Here is a 15395-nt window from a genome sequence, read left to right as displayed (position 1 = left end):
CGGTGACTTACTCCTTCCTGTGAACACCTACGTGTGTTTTGCTGGGAGAAATTTCTCGCAAAGTAGTAAGGCAGGAAGCCTATAGTATCTTTGCTCTTTCCTTGAACTGAGAAAATTAGTGAGATCATCAAAAAGTGATCACAAAGAGTCAATTTCTCCTAGGAACTCAGAAGATCAGTTTGCTGCAACTATAAAAACACCAACTGCAGCATGAGAGGAAAAAGTGACACAAAGCCATTAGAACCAAATATACCCATTGGAAAAAAAGGCTTGCAATCAATTCTTTCTTAACCATCCCATTCAAAGTTTCATTGACAAAGAGAAAAAATTTTGTTCTTGCCTATCATTTAAGAAAACAATTTTAAAAAGGCAAATCTTTGACAGTGCCTCAACTTTAAAGAAATGTGACAGACCTTTCCACTCACAGCCCTGGCCAACCTTAAGCCCCACCACACAATGATTAAATAACTTCTACATAACAGGTGATATGCCAACTTGAAAAAAAAGTATTTCCTGAACAAGTTTTGTTGAATTGGTACAGCAGCTGAGGACAAGGCATTAGTCTCCAGACTGTTTATTCACTCTATTACAGATGACAAAGACCAGAACATACTCTTGCCTTTCAACCACACTCTACCTGAACAATCAAAAAATATTTCCCATTCATTTGAAAAAATAATTTTTAAAACAACCATACCACAACAAGAAACAGTTGTTAAAACAACTGTTAGTATGATTTTCCACAAGCAGAGTTACAGTTGGTCGGACAGCAGGCAATAAGGTAAAGATAAAACGTTACAGCTTTCCTGCTCCCCAGCAGGAGGCAATGTGTAGGTGTAATCCTCCACAGCCAAGGCAGAGTATTGATGCAGCTGCTTAACTTCTCTACTAACCATTGACTCAAGTGCTGACATGAGGAATGTAATCACCATTCTGCTTTCACAGGAGCCCTCTTCACGGATGGACGTTGCTGGTGTGGTAGTTTGGGCCATTTTCCTTCTATAAAATGAAATTTAAAAACATGTTCAGATACACAAGCAGTGCAAGAAAACAAGAACCTCTCCCATGTAAGTAAAGAAAAAAAAATATTCAAAAACCCACAACACACCCCACCACACACATACACAGTCAAGTAAATATACAGGTAAATTAAGAGGAGGAAGTGCTCACTCTTCTTTCATGCTTCCTGCTGTTTCATCAAAAGCTGAAGCTAAACACTCAAAAGTTAAAATGTTGTGCTATGACTAGACCACAAACCCTTTGATTCTAGAAAGATGCGTATTAATTGGTTAGCTGAATTTACATCAATTTTCCTTTCTAAGCATGTTTGCAACTCCAGCAGTCTAGATAAATACAGCAAAAAAACCCACTGGCATTAACATACAGAAAAAATGGCAAATTATAGTTATGACAAGTATTAGAACAATCCTTCCTGTAATTATCACGGTCTCGCTCAAAACAAACCACCACCACCACCCTGCCCCAAAATCATGGCCTCAGAGACTACAGTATCAATAACCAAAATGTGACATTTTTATTCACATATTCTTTAGCTGTAGGATTAACTCCAAAGCTAAGTAGTCCCAATTAAGGTGCTAAAATTAAAAACTGAATTTCAGCAGTGACACAGAAAAGATATTTAAACCTATTTTCTGTATGTCATTCAGGAGACTTTCAACTTTAAGACATAAGTAATAATCAGAACTTGTTTATGCTTCTGCTGGCAGAATTGTCTATACAAGAATGAATATATCAAGAATGAAGTTTCAGCAGCTGCTGAGAGCACATTTTTCTATTGGAGCATTGCAACTTGTTATGTTTACACATATCTAAAGCAATAACCTGACATGCCTGGAGGAGGAAAGAACTGGTAGAAATTTAGCTGTTACAACTCTGTGTGCAAGCCTTGAGAAAAATCACCGCAAAAGTCAAGATAGCTCAGATAGACGAAACATTTCATAACAGCTTGATGAGACAGCTTGCTGCTCCTGTAGAACCTGGACACATGATGTGGCTCAAGTTTCCAAAGGTGACATGCATCCTATTAGATGCACAGACAGGTCATGGCAGCACAAATAACCATTGCATGTGATAATACATGCTTACATTGCAAAAATTGGTACAGTGCTTTTCTTTTATAGGATTTAGAGCACTTCAGACTACAAACTGGAAGGGGGCAAAAAAAGCTAGCAATACTGCAAGCTCACAACAGCCATCCAGCAGCCTTCTGGCTCTGCAGACACAAGCCAGCAAGGTTTAAACAGCTTTAAAACCATGTTATAGATAAACTGGCAGTGGCATAGTCAGCAGCTGCTCAACATGCAGGTAATGAGAGGTTTGAATACCAGCACCTGCTACGCTGAGGAGTAGGCAAGCAGGTCCTTTGTCAGGTCTGGAAAAGGAGCTAAACTGCAAGAATGAATATAAAGGAATAACAACTGTTGAACGATGTTGATTGCTTCAGTGACCCAAGAGAGGGTCGCTGGGGATGGGGAGGCAGAGGCTGATGGGTTATCCTCCAGAGGAAGAGAAGCATCTTATTGTTTGTGGAATATCAGAGGAAAGGGGAGATTTTGATGTGATAAATTAATCTTCACTGAGCCATGATTTTTGATACCCAACAGAGTTCTCAAGCTCATCTTTGGAACTCCTTTAGGGCTGGGATGCTGACAGTAATTTTAAACATGATAGCTTTCGGACTTTTTAAAATGGTATCTTAACAATCCAATATTAAAGATTAAATAGAACATAACTGCACATTTCCCCTTTCTCCCACATCTACTCACTGTCTGATGCAGTTGTTCTGCACCAGTTCAACACCTCCCAAGCTCACAGTGGCATGAACATATGCACCTACCCCATTGTAGGGGGGGGGGGAAAAATCACACTGTGTCAAAACAAAAGCAAACATTTTCTCCATTGCAGAGGTACCATGTTCAGAAAACAGACCAAGGAAATTCTAGCAATTATTTAAAAGCTGTGGATGCACAAGCACATCAGAGAAGTGCCAGCTCAGGCTGTCTCCCGCATGCAGAATTGTTCCTATCCCTGGAAGGTGATTTCTGATCCACAGGTACACAGACAAGTCAGGGAGCTGATCCAGGGAATGGGGAGAAGTGCTCCACTGGACTGGGTCCCAGTTTGATTCACTGTACAGCCCCACAGTTGTTCTGGCTCAGAGGACAGCACATCCTAACCTACCTTGCTGCTGTATATGAGGCCACAGCCTCGGTATCTTGGAGTCACATTTGGATCTTCTAATAACATTTGGAAGAGTCTTCCCAAAGTATAAAGGCATAGTGCCTTGTATTTTTAGGATACCCATTGTTTAATCAGTTTGTATGGTGCCAGATCAGTGTTAATGTAGATTTAAGAGACATCCTGTTGCACCATGACAGCACAAGAATATTTTTTCCTAACCACTTTACAGCAAGTCTCATGTGAAAGATTCCCCCCCCCCCCCCTTTTGCCAGTTTCTCCCTTTCAAACAAAAGTTTTCTCCACTATCCTTATCTATACCACTAGGACAGTGTTTATTATTAAAAAGAGTAGGCTATGGTTCAGTAGATATAAGAAACCTGGCTGCCTTTCCAAGATCAGCCCTTAGTGTGCGAGAACACCATTGCCCAACGTAACTTCCCAGTGCAAAGCCTTCAATAAAAGTGTAACACCTTACCTCTTACCGAAGTGCTACACAAAAGGGCCAATTTAAAAACCATCCTTTGAACAATTACAAGCTGGCCAACAGAATACCACTTATGACATGTCTAGGCATCTTAATCACATATTGCTACAGAACTTCCAGATCAGTTACTATTAGTTATAATTGCCTATAAATCCTTCAGTTTAACAGTGCCAAGATGAGCCTTTGGTCCAAGTAAAGGCTTGTAACAATGAACAAAGCCTCAAAAAATACAGTGGTAGAGTAGCAAGGGTGTAGCATTTAGCCATTCCTGCCTGTGATGTAACCCCAGCTAGCAACTAAGCCCCGCAGAGCCGCTCTCTCACTCCTCCCCAGTGGAACGTGGGTGAGAATCGGAAGGGAGAAAAGTTGTGGGTTGAGATAAAGACAGCTTAATAGGTAAAGCAAAAGCTGCACACACAGGCAAAGCAAAACAAGGAATCTGTTCCCCACCTCCCACGGGCAGGCAGGTGCTCAGCCATCTCCAGGACAGCGGGGCTCCCTCAGGCGTGACGGTGACTTGGGCAGACAAACGCCATCACTCCGAACGTCCCCCCTTCCTCCTTCCCCAGCTCTCTGTGCCGAGCGGGACGCCCTACGGCCTGGGACGTCCCTGTGGGCAGTTGGGGTCAGCTGTCCCGGCCGTGTCCCCTCCAACTCCTTGTGCAACCCCAGCCCCTCGCTGGTGGGGTGGGGTGAGAGGCAGGAAAGGCCTCGGCTCTGTGTGAGCCCTGCGCAGCCATCACTAAACCATCCCTGCGTTACCAACACTGTTTCCAGAGCCCCACACTGGCTACTGTGAAGGAGATTACCCCAGACAAAACCAGCATGCTTCCTGATGAGAAAGTCACCATGACATAGAGCTAAAAAACCCTCTGGGTTTTCCTTTTACAAGGAGAAAACCAAAGACCAAAACCAGTAGCTTTTCGGGAAGCCAAATCAAACCAACATGTATCTCACTCTGCCTGTTTCTTGCTGGCTTCTACTTTTAGACGCCCAAAAAAAGAAATACTCAAGGCAAGAGAGAACAAAACCACAAGACACAGTTACTTTCCATCTTCCCTGGTAAACACACCAATAAACCCAATAGTAATGGATACTCTCTCTAGTAGCTGCTTGTCAGACACACAAAAAGCAAAAAAAAATAATTAAACTTTATGAAGAAAAACTGTTATTTAAGCATATAAAGAATACATATGGAAAATGGGGGGGGGGGGAGAAATATGCATTTCTTAGAGTAGAGACTTGATAAACAATAGCAACACTGTTCTACCCTTCACCAGATGTAATGCAAGCGCGTGTTCCCAAAATGGTACATCTATCCATTGTCTGCTACTCTCCAGAAAAGTAGCTGTGGATGCCAAAGCATACTTCTCTCCACTAACCCCTCATCTAGCATTACAAACACTAAAACAAATCCTGCCACATTAACAGAAAAGAACATAACTCCCAAGAACCTCAAAATACAGCTGGCTGGAGCGTTTGTGTGAGCTCACCCTTACACACCACTGAAGATTTGCTGCTCCCTAGGGCAAAGAAGTCCAGCTACTACTAGATCCCCATGGGCCACTTCTGATATTTGGGGAAAAAGTTATTCTAGCAGAGTACAAAAGCACACATTTCATTACAAAGCTGGAACAATTAGGAACACAACAAAATATACCACTAAAAAAACAGTCTAATGAAGCTAGACTGCTTCTTGGCTGTTGCAGCTTTCACCCCTTGGCTTCTTTGTCTTCTAGGCCAAGACACAATTTCAGCATATTTAACTCTGTCCAAATATTGGCCTTCTGACAAAGGACACAAGTTGGTTCTTCCCAAACTGTACAGATTAATACTCACAAGCTGTTAAGTGAAAATGAATATTTTTAAACAAATCTTGGCTAAAAATCTGTTATTTTTTAAAACAATTTGGTTCAGTGATCCCATATTTCAGAGGAAGTCTGCTGGTTCTCAGCTAACCTAGCACAGAAGCTCAGTATGCAAACCTAGCACCACCATATTTTCTGATTTTCTCTAACACATCTACCCTAGCCTCAGTGCACACAGCCTTAGGAGATTCTCACCTTCACCCTCCAGCATCTGTTCATAGCTGACCTACACTAAACCCGTAAGGATGATCTATTTTCCTTGTTATGACATGTCATTGATCATCTTAAAATTACACAAATAGTCTACAAGTGACAATTTTCAGCTCCTTCCAACCACTAGACTGCTCACACATAGCAGAAACACAAGCTTAACAGCAAGGGTGCTCAAGAGCGTGCGACACCCCCATCTTCATATACAAGCAATCATGTTTTGAAAGGAAGTATTTCCACCAGCCATAGCCCAAGAGAAATAGAAGCAAAGGATCTGGGATTTCCTTCACAAAAACATTGCCAGTTCTTCTGCACGTGGATTATGAATCAATTTGGATGAGCAACATCCATGCTACCTCTGTGGAGGAGCAGCCTGTTCTGAACCACAAACACTGCTGGACCAGACCAAGCAAAAGCAGCTCCAGATGTTCAGAGCCAGCTCAATCCAAAGCAAAGAGAGAGACAGAGGCAAGCCTGGCAGGTTTAACTCTGCTTACAGCATACACCAAAAACAAGAGGGTGAAGCTCCCCAACATCAGAACAGGAAGGACAGACAATATGGAGAACCCCCAGAGGGCATTTAGTCAACTCAAACCCATCTGGGTTTATCTCTTTTTGCTTACTGTCAGCTCTTAAAGACAGAAGTTGGCTCCCTTGGAGGTACAAACCTGGACTCACTGGATTAAGAGCAGTCATGTACATATGCATGGTCAGCTCTTAGCTAAGACTGAGTCCAGGCTGTTAACCACCCCTGAAAATGAATTAAAATAACTCTCAAGGACAGCAGAGTAGCTCTGAAGAAGCCTTATCGTACCAGGGAGGCTCTGTCTCCCTCTTCCTCCACACATACCCCCTGAAGTGTCTCTGTTGCCTTTTTTTCCAGCCTCTTATCTGGAGAAGCCGAGCAGCTGATTCAGGAAAAGTGCACATCACGATTAAAGTCAACCTTCTTGCTACTTTGCTCACTAACAATTAAGCACATTTATCTCTCTAACCTTAAGCTGTATCGGTTTCTAGACCGAGACACCAGGAATACAGACATGGCACTCACTGGTTTCACGCAAGGAGCAGGTTCCCTGCTCGTCATTCACACCCGACACCACTACAAGTACAGCAACAGTGGCCCAGAACATGGGCAGCGGGGACATTCACTGTCACCATTTCAATCCAGTTCCCGCCGCAGGGATTTAACTCACAGCAACAGAATCAACAAGATTGAGAGTTTTACATTAGAGCTTAACCCCAACAAAACACAGCAGCAGCGCTACTTACAGCCCTCCATGCTACACTAATTAATGAGACAATTTGCAGAATCACGCCACTCAAATATGATCTCGTTGTACACCAACACACTGCCCCAATCCCTACTGTAGTGCTCACTGATTGAAGCTTTCTTTTTTTCTCCGAGGGCAGCCGCGCAGAAGGTCAGCAACCAAAGGCAGTCGGGAAAGAGAACAAGGATCCCCTAACAAACAAAGCAAGGGGAAACACCTGGTGCTCTCAACACACCTGGTAACACCCAGACAGCAGAGCCACACAGAACCAGCTGCATTTTGCTGGCGATGGGGGGGGCACAGTTCATTACACAGCTGTGAGACCCCCCTAAAACCAGTAATAATTAGTTCCCATTTTTCTAGGTACTTTTATGATACTCAGCACCATATGATGGTTTCTTAGTCAGCCTAGATGGCAACTACCTGCACTACTCTTGAGAACCATTAATAAAAGACGATTCCAAGAACTGTTATTTTAAAAGCACCTCTGATTTCCCTCATTCAGAAGTCTGCATGTTTGCAAAGAGATATTTAAGTTTGATCTACACTACTTCTAAAGATTCTAATATAGACCAACATGCAATCACAAAATTTTAGATAAAAATGCAGATATTGTATCTAACTATATACCTCACAAGGCAACTGTATAAAAGCAAACATATTACCCAAGTCTGGAGTAGTTAAGAACCCATTAATGTAAAACTCCATTTCTGTATTAAAGCCAGACAGACTCGGTGAAGAATTCACTCAGTTTTTTAGTTTTTAAGTAGGCAGTGTCCTACTGCAGCACCTAGGCATTCGTGACTTACAGTGAAACCATGCAAACAAAATGAAATATTAATCACAGCAGTCCTGACCATCTGATAAATTCTGTCTCTACCAGTGTAATTATGTTTACTTAGTCAACATGATGATCATGCCGAATAACAATTACTTTAGTTCTGTGTGTCCATCAACACTTACACATATTTGAGAAGTGAATTAGTCTGAACTCTATTGGTATTTAATTATAACAAAATTGGTTCTGGCACATTTTCCAGATAAATTGTTGTCCTCTCTAGTGCGAGCTGGTCATTTGGATTTCTATGTCATACTGCAATGATCACAGGAAACAAAAGGCTTGAACTGATTTAAGGGCAGACAAACCCCCTTTAATTCCTCTGGGGTTCCCACATAAAGCTAAACCGACACTAAACACCTATTCATGTTCTAACACCTGGAAAAAAAAATTAATCCGATCCATATCCAGGCGGTAGCTGAAGGACACACCTCTGCACGGGAGCTGCGTGGAGTGAACCTCCTGGGCACACACTGATGTGCTGCTGCCCACCACGGCACACATCGGGGCACCCCGGGAAACCTGGGGAACTAAGCACCCCTCACTCTCCAGCAGTAATCAGTCCCCTCTACTTGGTAACTTCATTCCCTCTGAATTTCTTTCCCTTGTTCCTATTATTCTATATAACCAAGTGAACCAAAACACCATTTTCTATAGAATCAATTACATGTGTTCTTCCTTGGATTAAAGCATTTATATCAATACTATTAGAAGCCTCTCTCCATCCAGGATCCAAGAACAGAACTAAAAGTCATAAGCAAGCTTTAGGACTATGTCAGTAACTTTTTTTTGACAGAAAACTACAAATTCACAGTCTTTCCAGCAGAACGTGAGTTTCAAACAAACATCTATGAAAAGGTTCTCATATCCTGACAGATAAGATAAAAGGCTGCCAGTAGCCTCTTACCAGGCCGTTAAGGTAACAAACTTTTATGCCATCTAATTTACCCGATTGTGTGGTTTGAGCCCTGAGGGGAACTGAGCACCACACAGCCCTTCACTCACTCCTTGCCCCCCAGCGCTAGGAAGGAAAAAAAAGAATCAATAGGGGTCAGGAATGGAGATGAGACAGGGAGGAGTCGCATGCAAAAGACAGGCTCGTTAAGGGAAGAGAAAGGAGTCACTTTAATTCAAAACACTAACGATAAGGACACTTAACAGACAGAATGGGACAGTGAGAAGCGTTATCCTAGCTTATAAACAACTTTCTTCCCGGCTCAGCTTTGTTCCCGGTATCTCTACCTCCTCCCACAGGGGCAGGAGGTGCAGCTGCATCCTTCCCCCTCTCCCGTGAGACTGTGTGTGTGTCCCTCCAACCCTGTCCCGCCATGAGTCCTGCCCTCGCGATGCGCCGCTGTGGGTCACCTCCACATGCTGCACCTCAGCAGCGGGGGCTTCTTCCCACAGAGTCCTGGGGATCCCTCTCCAGGCCGCGGGCAGATCTCTGCTCCTCCGGTGACCCCCATGGGTGCGGGGGGGCGGCCCTGCCGTCCCACCATGGGATACAGGGGGGTTCTCTGCTCCAGCACACCTCCTTCCTTCCACTGACCTTGGTGTTTGCAGAGGTGACATTCTCATAACTCGTCCTCAAAGTCTCCCCCCTGCTCCCAGGTTCCCCTTCTTAAATGTGTTATCCATTGGCTCGCCCTTGGCCAGAGGCAGGGCTGAGCTGGAGACAGAGGAGCTTCCAGCAGCTTCTCATAGGGGGCCACCCCTGTAGCCCTTCACCTGCTACCAAAAACCCTGCCACACAACCCAGCACACTAACGGATTTACAAGCCTTTTTGGTTTTTTAAAATGTTTTATAGGGTTTTGTTATTTTAATTGCACAGTTAAAGTTACACAAACAGAAACAAATATTAGGTATATTTAAAAGCACAGTCTAAAAGTTGCTCCTTATTGTGAAATATTAACACAAAAATTTGTACATAACTGACAACAACCCAGCTACACAATTAGCTTAGAAGTGGATGGTTGCACTCATTAAACAGTCACCATGCACATGTGTGTCTCAGGCAACTTACACAGCAAACCTTTGGCAAAAGAAGCCTGCAAATAAAGAACTGGAAACACAACAGGTGACACCTAAAACCAGTTATGATTAAAAATATTGTCAATTGTACTGGATTTGTGTGGCAAGGATTTGGTGGGGGGGGGGGGGGGGGGGGGGGGGGGGGGGGGTTACAGGGGTGGTTTTTGTGAGAAGCTGCTCAAAGCTCCCCCATGTCCGACAGAGCCAGCACCAGCCAGCTCCAAGATGGACCCACCGCTGGCCAAGGCTGAGCCCATCAGCTACAGTGGTAGTATCTTTGGGATAACATATTTAAGGGGAAAAAAAAACCCTGTGCAACGGCAGCTTCAGCTGGAAGGAGGAGTGAGAATATGCGAGAGAAACGACTTGGCAGACACCGAGGTCAGAGAAAGAGGAGGTGCTCCAGGCACCAGAGCAGAGACTCCCCTCAGCCCATGGTGGGGCAGCTGTGCCCTGCGCCTAGGGAGCTCCACGGGGGAGCAGAGACCCACCTGCAGCCCGGGGAGGACCCTACACCAGAGCAGGGGGATGCCCGAAGGAGGCTGTGACCTCGTGGGAAGCGCGTGCTGAAGCAGGCTCCTGGCAGGACCTGAGGCCCCGTGGATCCCACTCTGGGGCAGATTCGCTGGCAGGACTGACTGGTGACCCCGCAGGGGACCCACGCTGGAGCAGCCAGTGTCTGAGGGACTGCACCCCGCGGCAGGGACCCACGCTGGAGCAGTTCAGCAAGAGCTGCAGCCCTGTAGGAAGGGCTCAACGTCAGAAAAGTTTGCGGAGGACTGTCTGCTGTAAGAGGGAGCACACGCTGGAGCAGGGGAAGCGTGAGGAGTCCTGAGGAGGAAGGAGCAGCAGAGACAACAGGTGATGAACTGACTGCGACTGAGGGCAGGAAGTAGAGAAATCAGGAGCAAAGATGAGCCTAGAAGAAGGGAGGAGTGAGGGAAGGTGCTTTTAAGATTTATTTTTATCTCTCATTACCCTACTCAGATTTTCTTGGTAACAAATTAAACTGTTTTCCCTAAATTGAGTCTGTTTTGCCCGCGATAGCAATTGGTGAGTGATCCCTCCCTGCCCTCATCTCGACCCACAAGCCTTTCAATATATTTTCCCTCCCCTGTCCAGCTGAGGAGGGGAGCGACAGAGCAGCTTGGTGGGCACCTGGTGTCCAGCCAGGGTCAGCCCACACCATGAATGCAAGAGGCAGGTAAGGTTACACACCGGGACAGGTGCGCGACATCAGCCCCCCCGAAACATCGGGTCCACAGACTTCAGTAACAATTTGCAACTGCACGCAGACCCACCTTCGCCGGCTCCCCGCCTCGAGCAAGCTCTGTGCCGAAACGTGCTCCGGGTCTCCCTGCGGGACCCCCCGCCCGAGCGCCCTTCCCTGGGCAATCCGCTGCCCTCACGGCTGACTAGCGCAGAGTGGCCACCCGCGGGGTGAAACTGAAGCGCCAGACTGCGTTCACAGTTAAGTCACCTGGTGTACAGAAAGGAAAAAAAAAGAAATAAAAATCTAAACGCTTCTAAAATTTAAGGAAAAAAAATAAACTCACGCTGCTTACTATAGGTAAGTGCACACAGTCCTTACCTGAGGTGCCTGCGCCCCCCGGGCTGGGGCACTGGCCTACCGGCTCCGCACGGCGCGCTGCAGGCGGAAGGCGCGCGCTGCCCGGCGGCCGCAGGACCCGCCGCGGCACAGGCCGCCCCCCGCGGGACCCTCCCCGCGGCTCCTTTGCATCCCCCGCCCCGCCCCTTCCCGACCGCGACCAATCGCCGCCGCCACGCGCCGGGCTCCGGCACGTGCGCGCCGCCCCGCCAGCCAATGGGAGGCGGCAGCGCTGGGGTCGCGCCCCTCCCCTCCGCGCCGGGGTCCCGGGGTAGGGGGCGGTGAAGGGCGCGGAGCCCCGCCCCTCGCCCCCCGCGTGCGGCGCTGAGGAGGGGGCGCCATCCCCCCCCCCCCCCTTCCCGTAGGGCCCCGCCGGGCCCCCCCCGCCCCCGAGCGGCGGCAGGAGCTGCCCCTGCGGCCCGGGGGAGCGGCCCCACCACTGCCCCCCCCGCGCGGGGCCTGGGATGTCTCCCCTCAGGGATCCGCGGGGTCACGGCCCCCGCCCCGCCTCGTCCCGGCGAGGCCCCGTCCCGCCCTCGCACTCACCCGCCGCCGGGCGCGGACAGCCCCGGTCCTGCTGGCTGGAGGCGGGGATGGGCTGCGAGCGAAGGGCCGGGGCCGACGGAGCCGCTGGCGGGGGGGGGCGGCTGCCCCGCGGCCTCTCGGCGGCTGGCGACGCACCGGGCGCGGCGATGGGCCCGGCCGCCGCGCAGCCCCGCGTTGCCCCCCGACGCTCTCGGGCTGAGCCCAGCACCGCTCCGGGGGAGGGGAGGGGGCAGGTTTTTGGGCGATTTTTTTTATTTTTTTGTTCGCGGAGCCCCGGCCGCGCAGGCGCGTCCCTCGCGGGGGCCGCCGGGATCCGTAGTCGGGCGGCGGCGGCCGGGCCGGGCCGGGCCGGGCCCGGTGGAGAGCGGCGGACTGCGGCTCCCGCCGTGCCCCGCGCGGAAGGAGCGGCCGGAGCCCTGCGCCGAGCGGGGGAGCCGGGCCGGAGCGGCGCTGGCCGGGCGCGGGGCCCTGGGCGGAAGATGACGGCGGCCTCCGCCTCGCCTCGCCCCGCCCCGGGAGGCTCCGCCACCGCCGGGCCGCTCCGCTCCCCCCGCTCTGCCTCCCTGCCCGGCGGGGCCTCGCCGTGTCAGCGCACCCTTGCATGGCTGAGGCCCCCCGGCCCGTGCAGAGGCCCGGGCTCGCAGCCCCGCCGCCTGCCTTCCCCCTCCGCAAGAATCGGCCCGGTGTAACGCCCGGAGCTGCGCCCGAGCTCTGCGGAGCCACCGCCGGAGGCAAGAGCCTCCCGCCGACAGAGCCAGCTTTTGGTTTCATAAAGAACAGCAAAATAACTCCCCCGCTGCTGCAGGTTACCATTAGTAACCTAGGATCTAACCTTTCCCCAAGGTGTGCGGCGTAATGGATGCCATCTACGAGATCTCTTTTCCTGGATATAACGAGGCAGATGTTTCAGCTGGTGTCACTCTTCTTTTCCTTTAAGGTTCAATGTGGTAAACGTGGGTAGAAAGTTTTCCATTCCAAGGGAGACATTGCATTTCAAAATTTGTTCCAAATCAATAGCTAGTTTTACTATCAAACTATGAACAAAATGATATTTACAAAAATTACAGTGTTTATAGGGCTGTTATGATGTGTATAAAACTGTCACTGGTATTTTTGAAACATTAACAGAGTTGGTCAAGAGCAACCACCAAACGCTACAATTGCAAGTAAATCTCATTTACAAAGGAAATGGAAGCATGCTTAGTTGAAAGCCTTCAGCTTCCTCCTAGTCGCAATAAACAGCAATAAATCAAACTGGGGAATAAAACTCAGAAGCTGATTGCTGGGAGGGGACTCTGCAGGAGGCCCCGTGGCCGTTCCCATACCATGGCTGTTGAGCCTATAGATGCTGTGCAAAACATGCCCATCTGCCAAGGCTGACCCGCGTCCCCCGAGCAAACAGTCCGAGCGATTCAAGATGTGGCTTTCGGTGGTTCCTTACCAGGTTCAGCTGGATGTAACTGTTCTCATCATTTACACTGTGGGAAAGGAGACAATGCAATGGCCTAGCAAAAAAACCCAAAACAACCAACCAACCAACAAAACCCAAAACAAAAACACCCCACACCAAACCCACCAAAGCACTCCAAAAAACCCAGAGGACAAAAAAAGCCACTGCCTACTTTCACCACCAGCTTAACCTAAACAGACGGTTTTGCCCTGCAGCACTTGGGTGGTTCCCTCTTGCAGATCCTGTGCAGGGAAAGGCATAACCTCTGTTGAAGGACAAGGGACACCAAATCTTTCTGAGCAGCCACAACTATCTTCTAAATTGGTGTCAGCTCCCTTTGCCCTTTAGATGGCATTTTTAGTGGAAGGCATCACTCCATGATAACTGCATGCTGTCATCTTCCAGCTGTACCCTACTGCACGCACAGCCCGTACTGGCCACGTCACACAGATTTAGATGTCCTAAGTACACCCTGTCCAAAAGTTACTCAAGTAAATCCTCCTGGAAGACAGGAGGAGTCTTACCTGCCTCAGAACTGGAAGCTCATTGCCAGGACATAATTCAGGGACTGCATCCAGGCCTTCTCCTGCAGGTATGGACTGGTCCTGGTCGCAGAGAAGGTGCATTTTGGTTACACAGCATCACACCATGATTTGTTTTAAGAGTCACAAGTGGCAACTGCTTCCCGCTGGTAAGACCGTTGTTGTTGTGGCTCATCTACTACCACACGGGTCCTTGGAAGAGTGGAAATTTGGTATTTCTCTGCGACAAGATTCTTCCCACTCTTCTGTATCCCTCTCTACAACCTGAGCCAGCTACATGAGCTGTGGAGCTGAAAAAAGTTTAGGAGTTAAATGAAATCAGAGAGATATCTTAAGTTATGCTTTATGTGGAATAATGTTTACCCATTGTGGTTACGAGTAACTGAAAAATTAGTTCCTTAAGGCTTCTAAATCCATCAGAGACATTCACTGAGTGTTGTAAATCAATGCTCAGACTAGAAATAATGTTTTTAGTAACTAGAGTAATTAACAACTGTAACATATTACCATGCACTGTGAGAATTCCTCCATCAGTTCAGAGCCTAGAAATTCAAGCAGCTTCCTTCTCGAAAAGACATTCAGCTTAACACAGAGTCCATGAATTTCTACCAGCAGATTCCTGTATGACTGTTCTATATAACATCTGACCACTTAATCTTGATATTCTTTCTAGGTTTAAAATTCAAGGTCAGGTGTTCTGGCAGAAAACACTTTGATCTGAATCCCTTGGTTTAAAGTATTTTGTATCGCTTTGCTTTTCCCCTCTACTAGTTAACCAGCTGGGCTTCCACTACAGATTGAAAAAAGATTTTCGCGTGGCTACAAGGCAAGGAAAACATTTTCTTAAACAAGGGAGCCAGACTGTAAAACCAAAAACGTTGGAAGAGAGGAGTTGAATACACAGTTATTTTTATCATCATTTAAAAAAAAAAAAAAGAGAGAAATTCCATTTCAAGCTCATAGTCTTCTTCTGAAAAGAAATTGAAACCAATACATACAATTTATTTTTTACTTACTCATTAGTTAGGGGAATTATTCTGTTTCATCCCCCCTTACATTATTCTCTTTAGCACTCACAAGAACTAGGCTGTCTTTATCAGAAGGCTTTGTTTCACTACATGCAAGCAGTTACAAATTTAACCTCAAGCTAAGTGTAGCATAGGGGATTTCAGTCAACTCACCCTTGAAGTTTCTATGGGTAAATCTAAATATCCTCAACAACTGCCATCTAACATCTGAGAGTCTGAAAACCTTAGCATACGCCTGTTGAAATTATTTGAGTCCTTAAAAATTTGTGAAGGGATGAGGGCGAGTAGGAACCAACTAGTCTTACACTGATCA

General features: G+C 47.5%; 1 protein-coding gene across 7 annotated transcripts in view; it reads right to left on the bottom strand.

Moving 5' to 3' along the window:
- The window catches only part of GTF2I (general transcription factor IIi), a 77863-nt gene extending 65547 nt beyond the window's left edge, over positions 1–12316 (bottom strand). For 3 of the 7 annotated variants that reach the window (XM_074923146.1, XM_074923149.1, XM_074923151.1), the window contains exons 1-3: positions 12063–12315; positions 11209–11387; positions 894–999 (exon numbers count right to left, since the gene is read on the bottom strand). In XM_074923146.1, coding sequence (XP_074779247.1) covers positions 894–992 — 99 coding nt within the window. In that variant the 5' untranslated portion in view covers positions 993–999; positions 11209–11387; positions 12063–12315. Of the gene's footprint in view, positions 1–893; positions 1000–10398; positions 10529–11208; positions 11388–11498; positions 11624–12062 lie in introns of those variants that run through there. The other 4 variants (XM_074923152.1, XM_074923150.1, XM_074923147.1 and 1 more) reach the window with 4 other exon arrangements.
- Between the last annotated feature and the right edge of the window lie 3079 nt (positions 12317–15395).

The sequence above is a fragment of the Athene noctua genome, chromosome 19, assembly GCF_965140245.1.
Source record: "Athene noctua chromosome 19, bAthNoc1.hap1.1, whole genome shotgun sequence".
Classification (NCBI taxonomy): Eukaryota; Metazoa; Chordata; class Aves; order Strigiformes; family Strigidae; genus Athene; species Athene noctua.
This window is presented reverse-complemented; position numbering and strand designations above follow the sequence as displayed.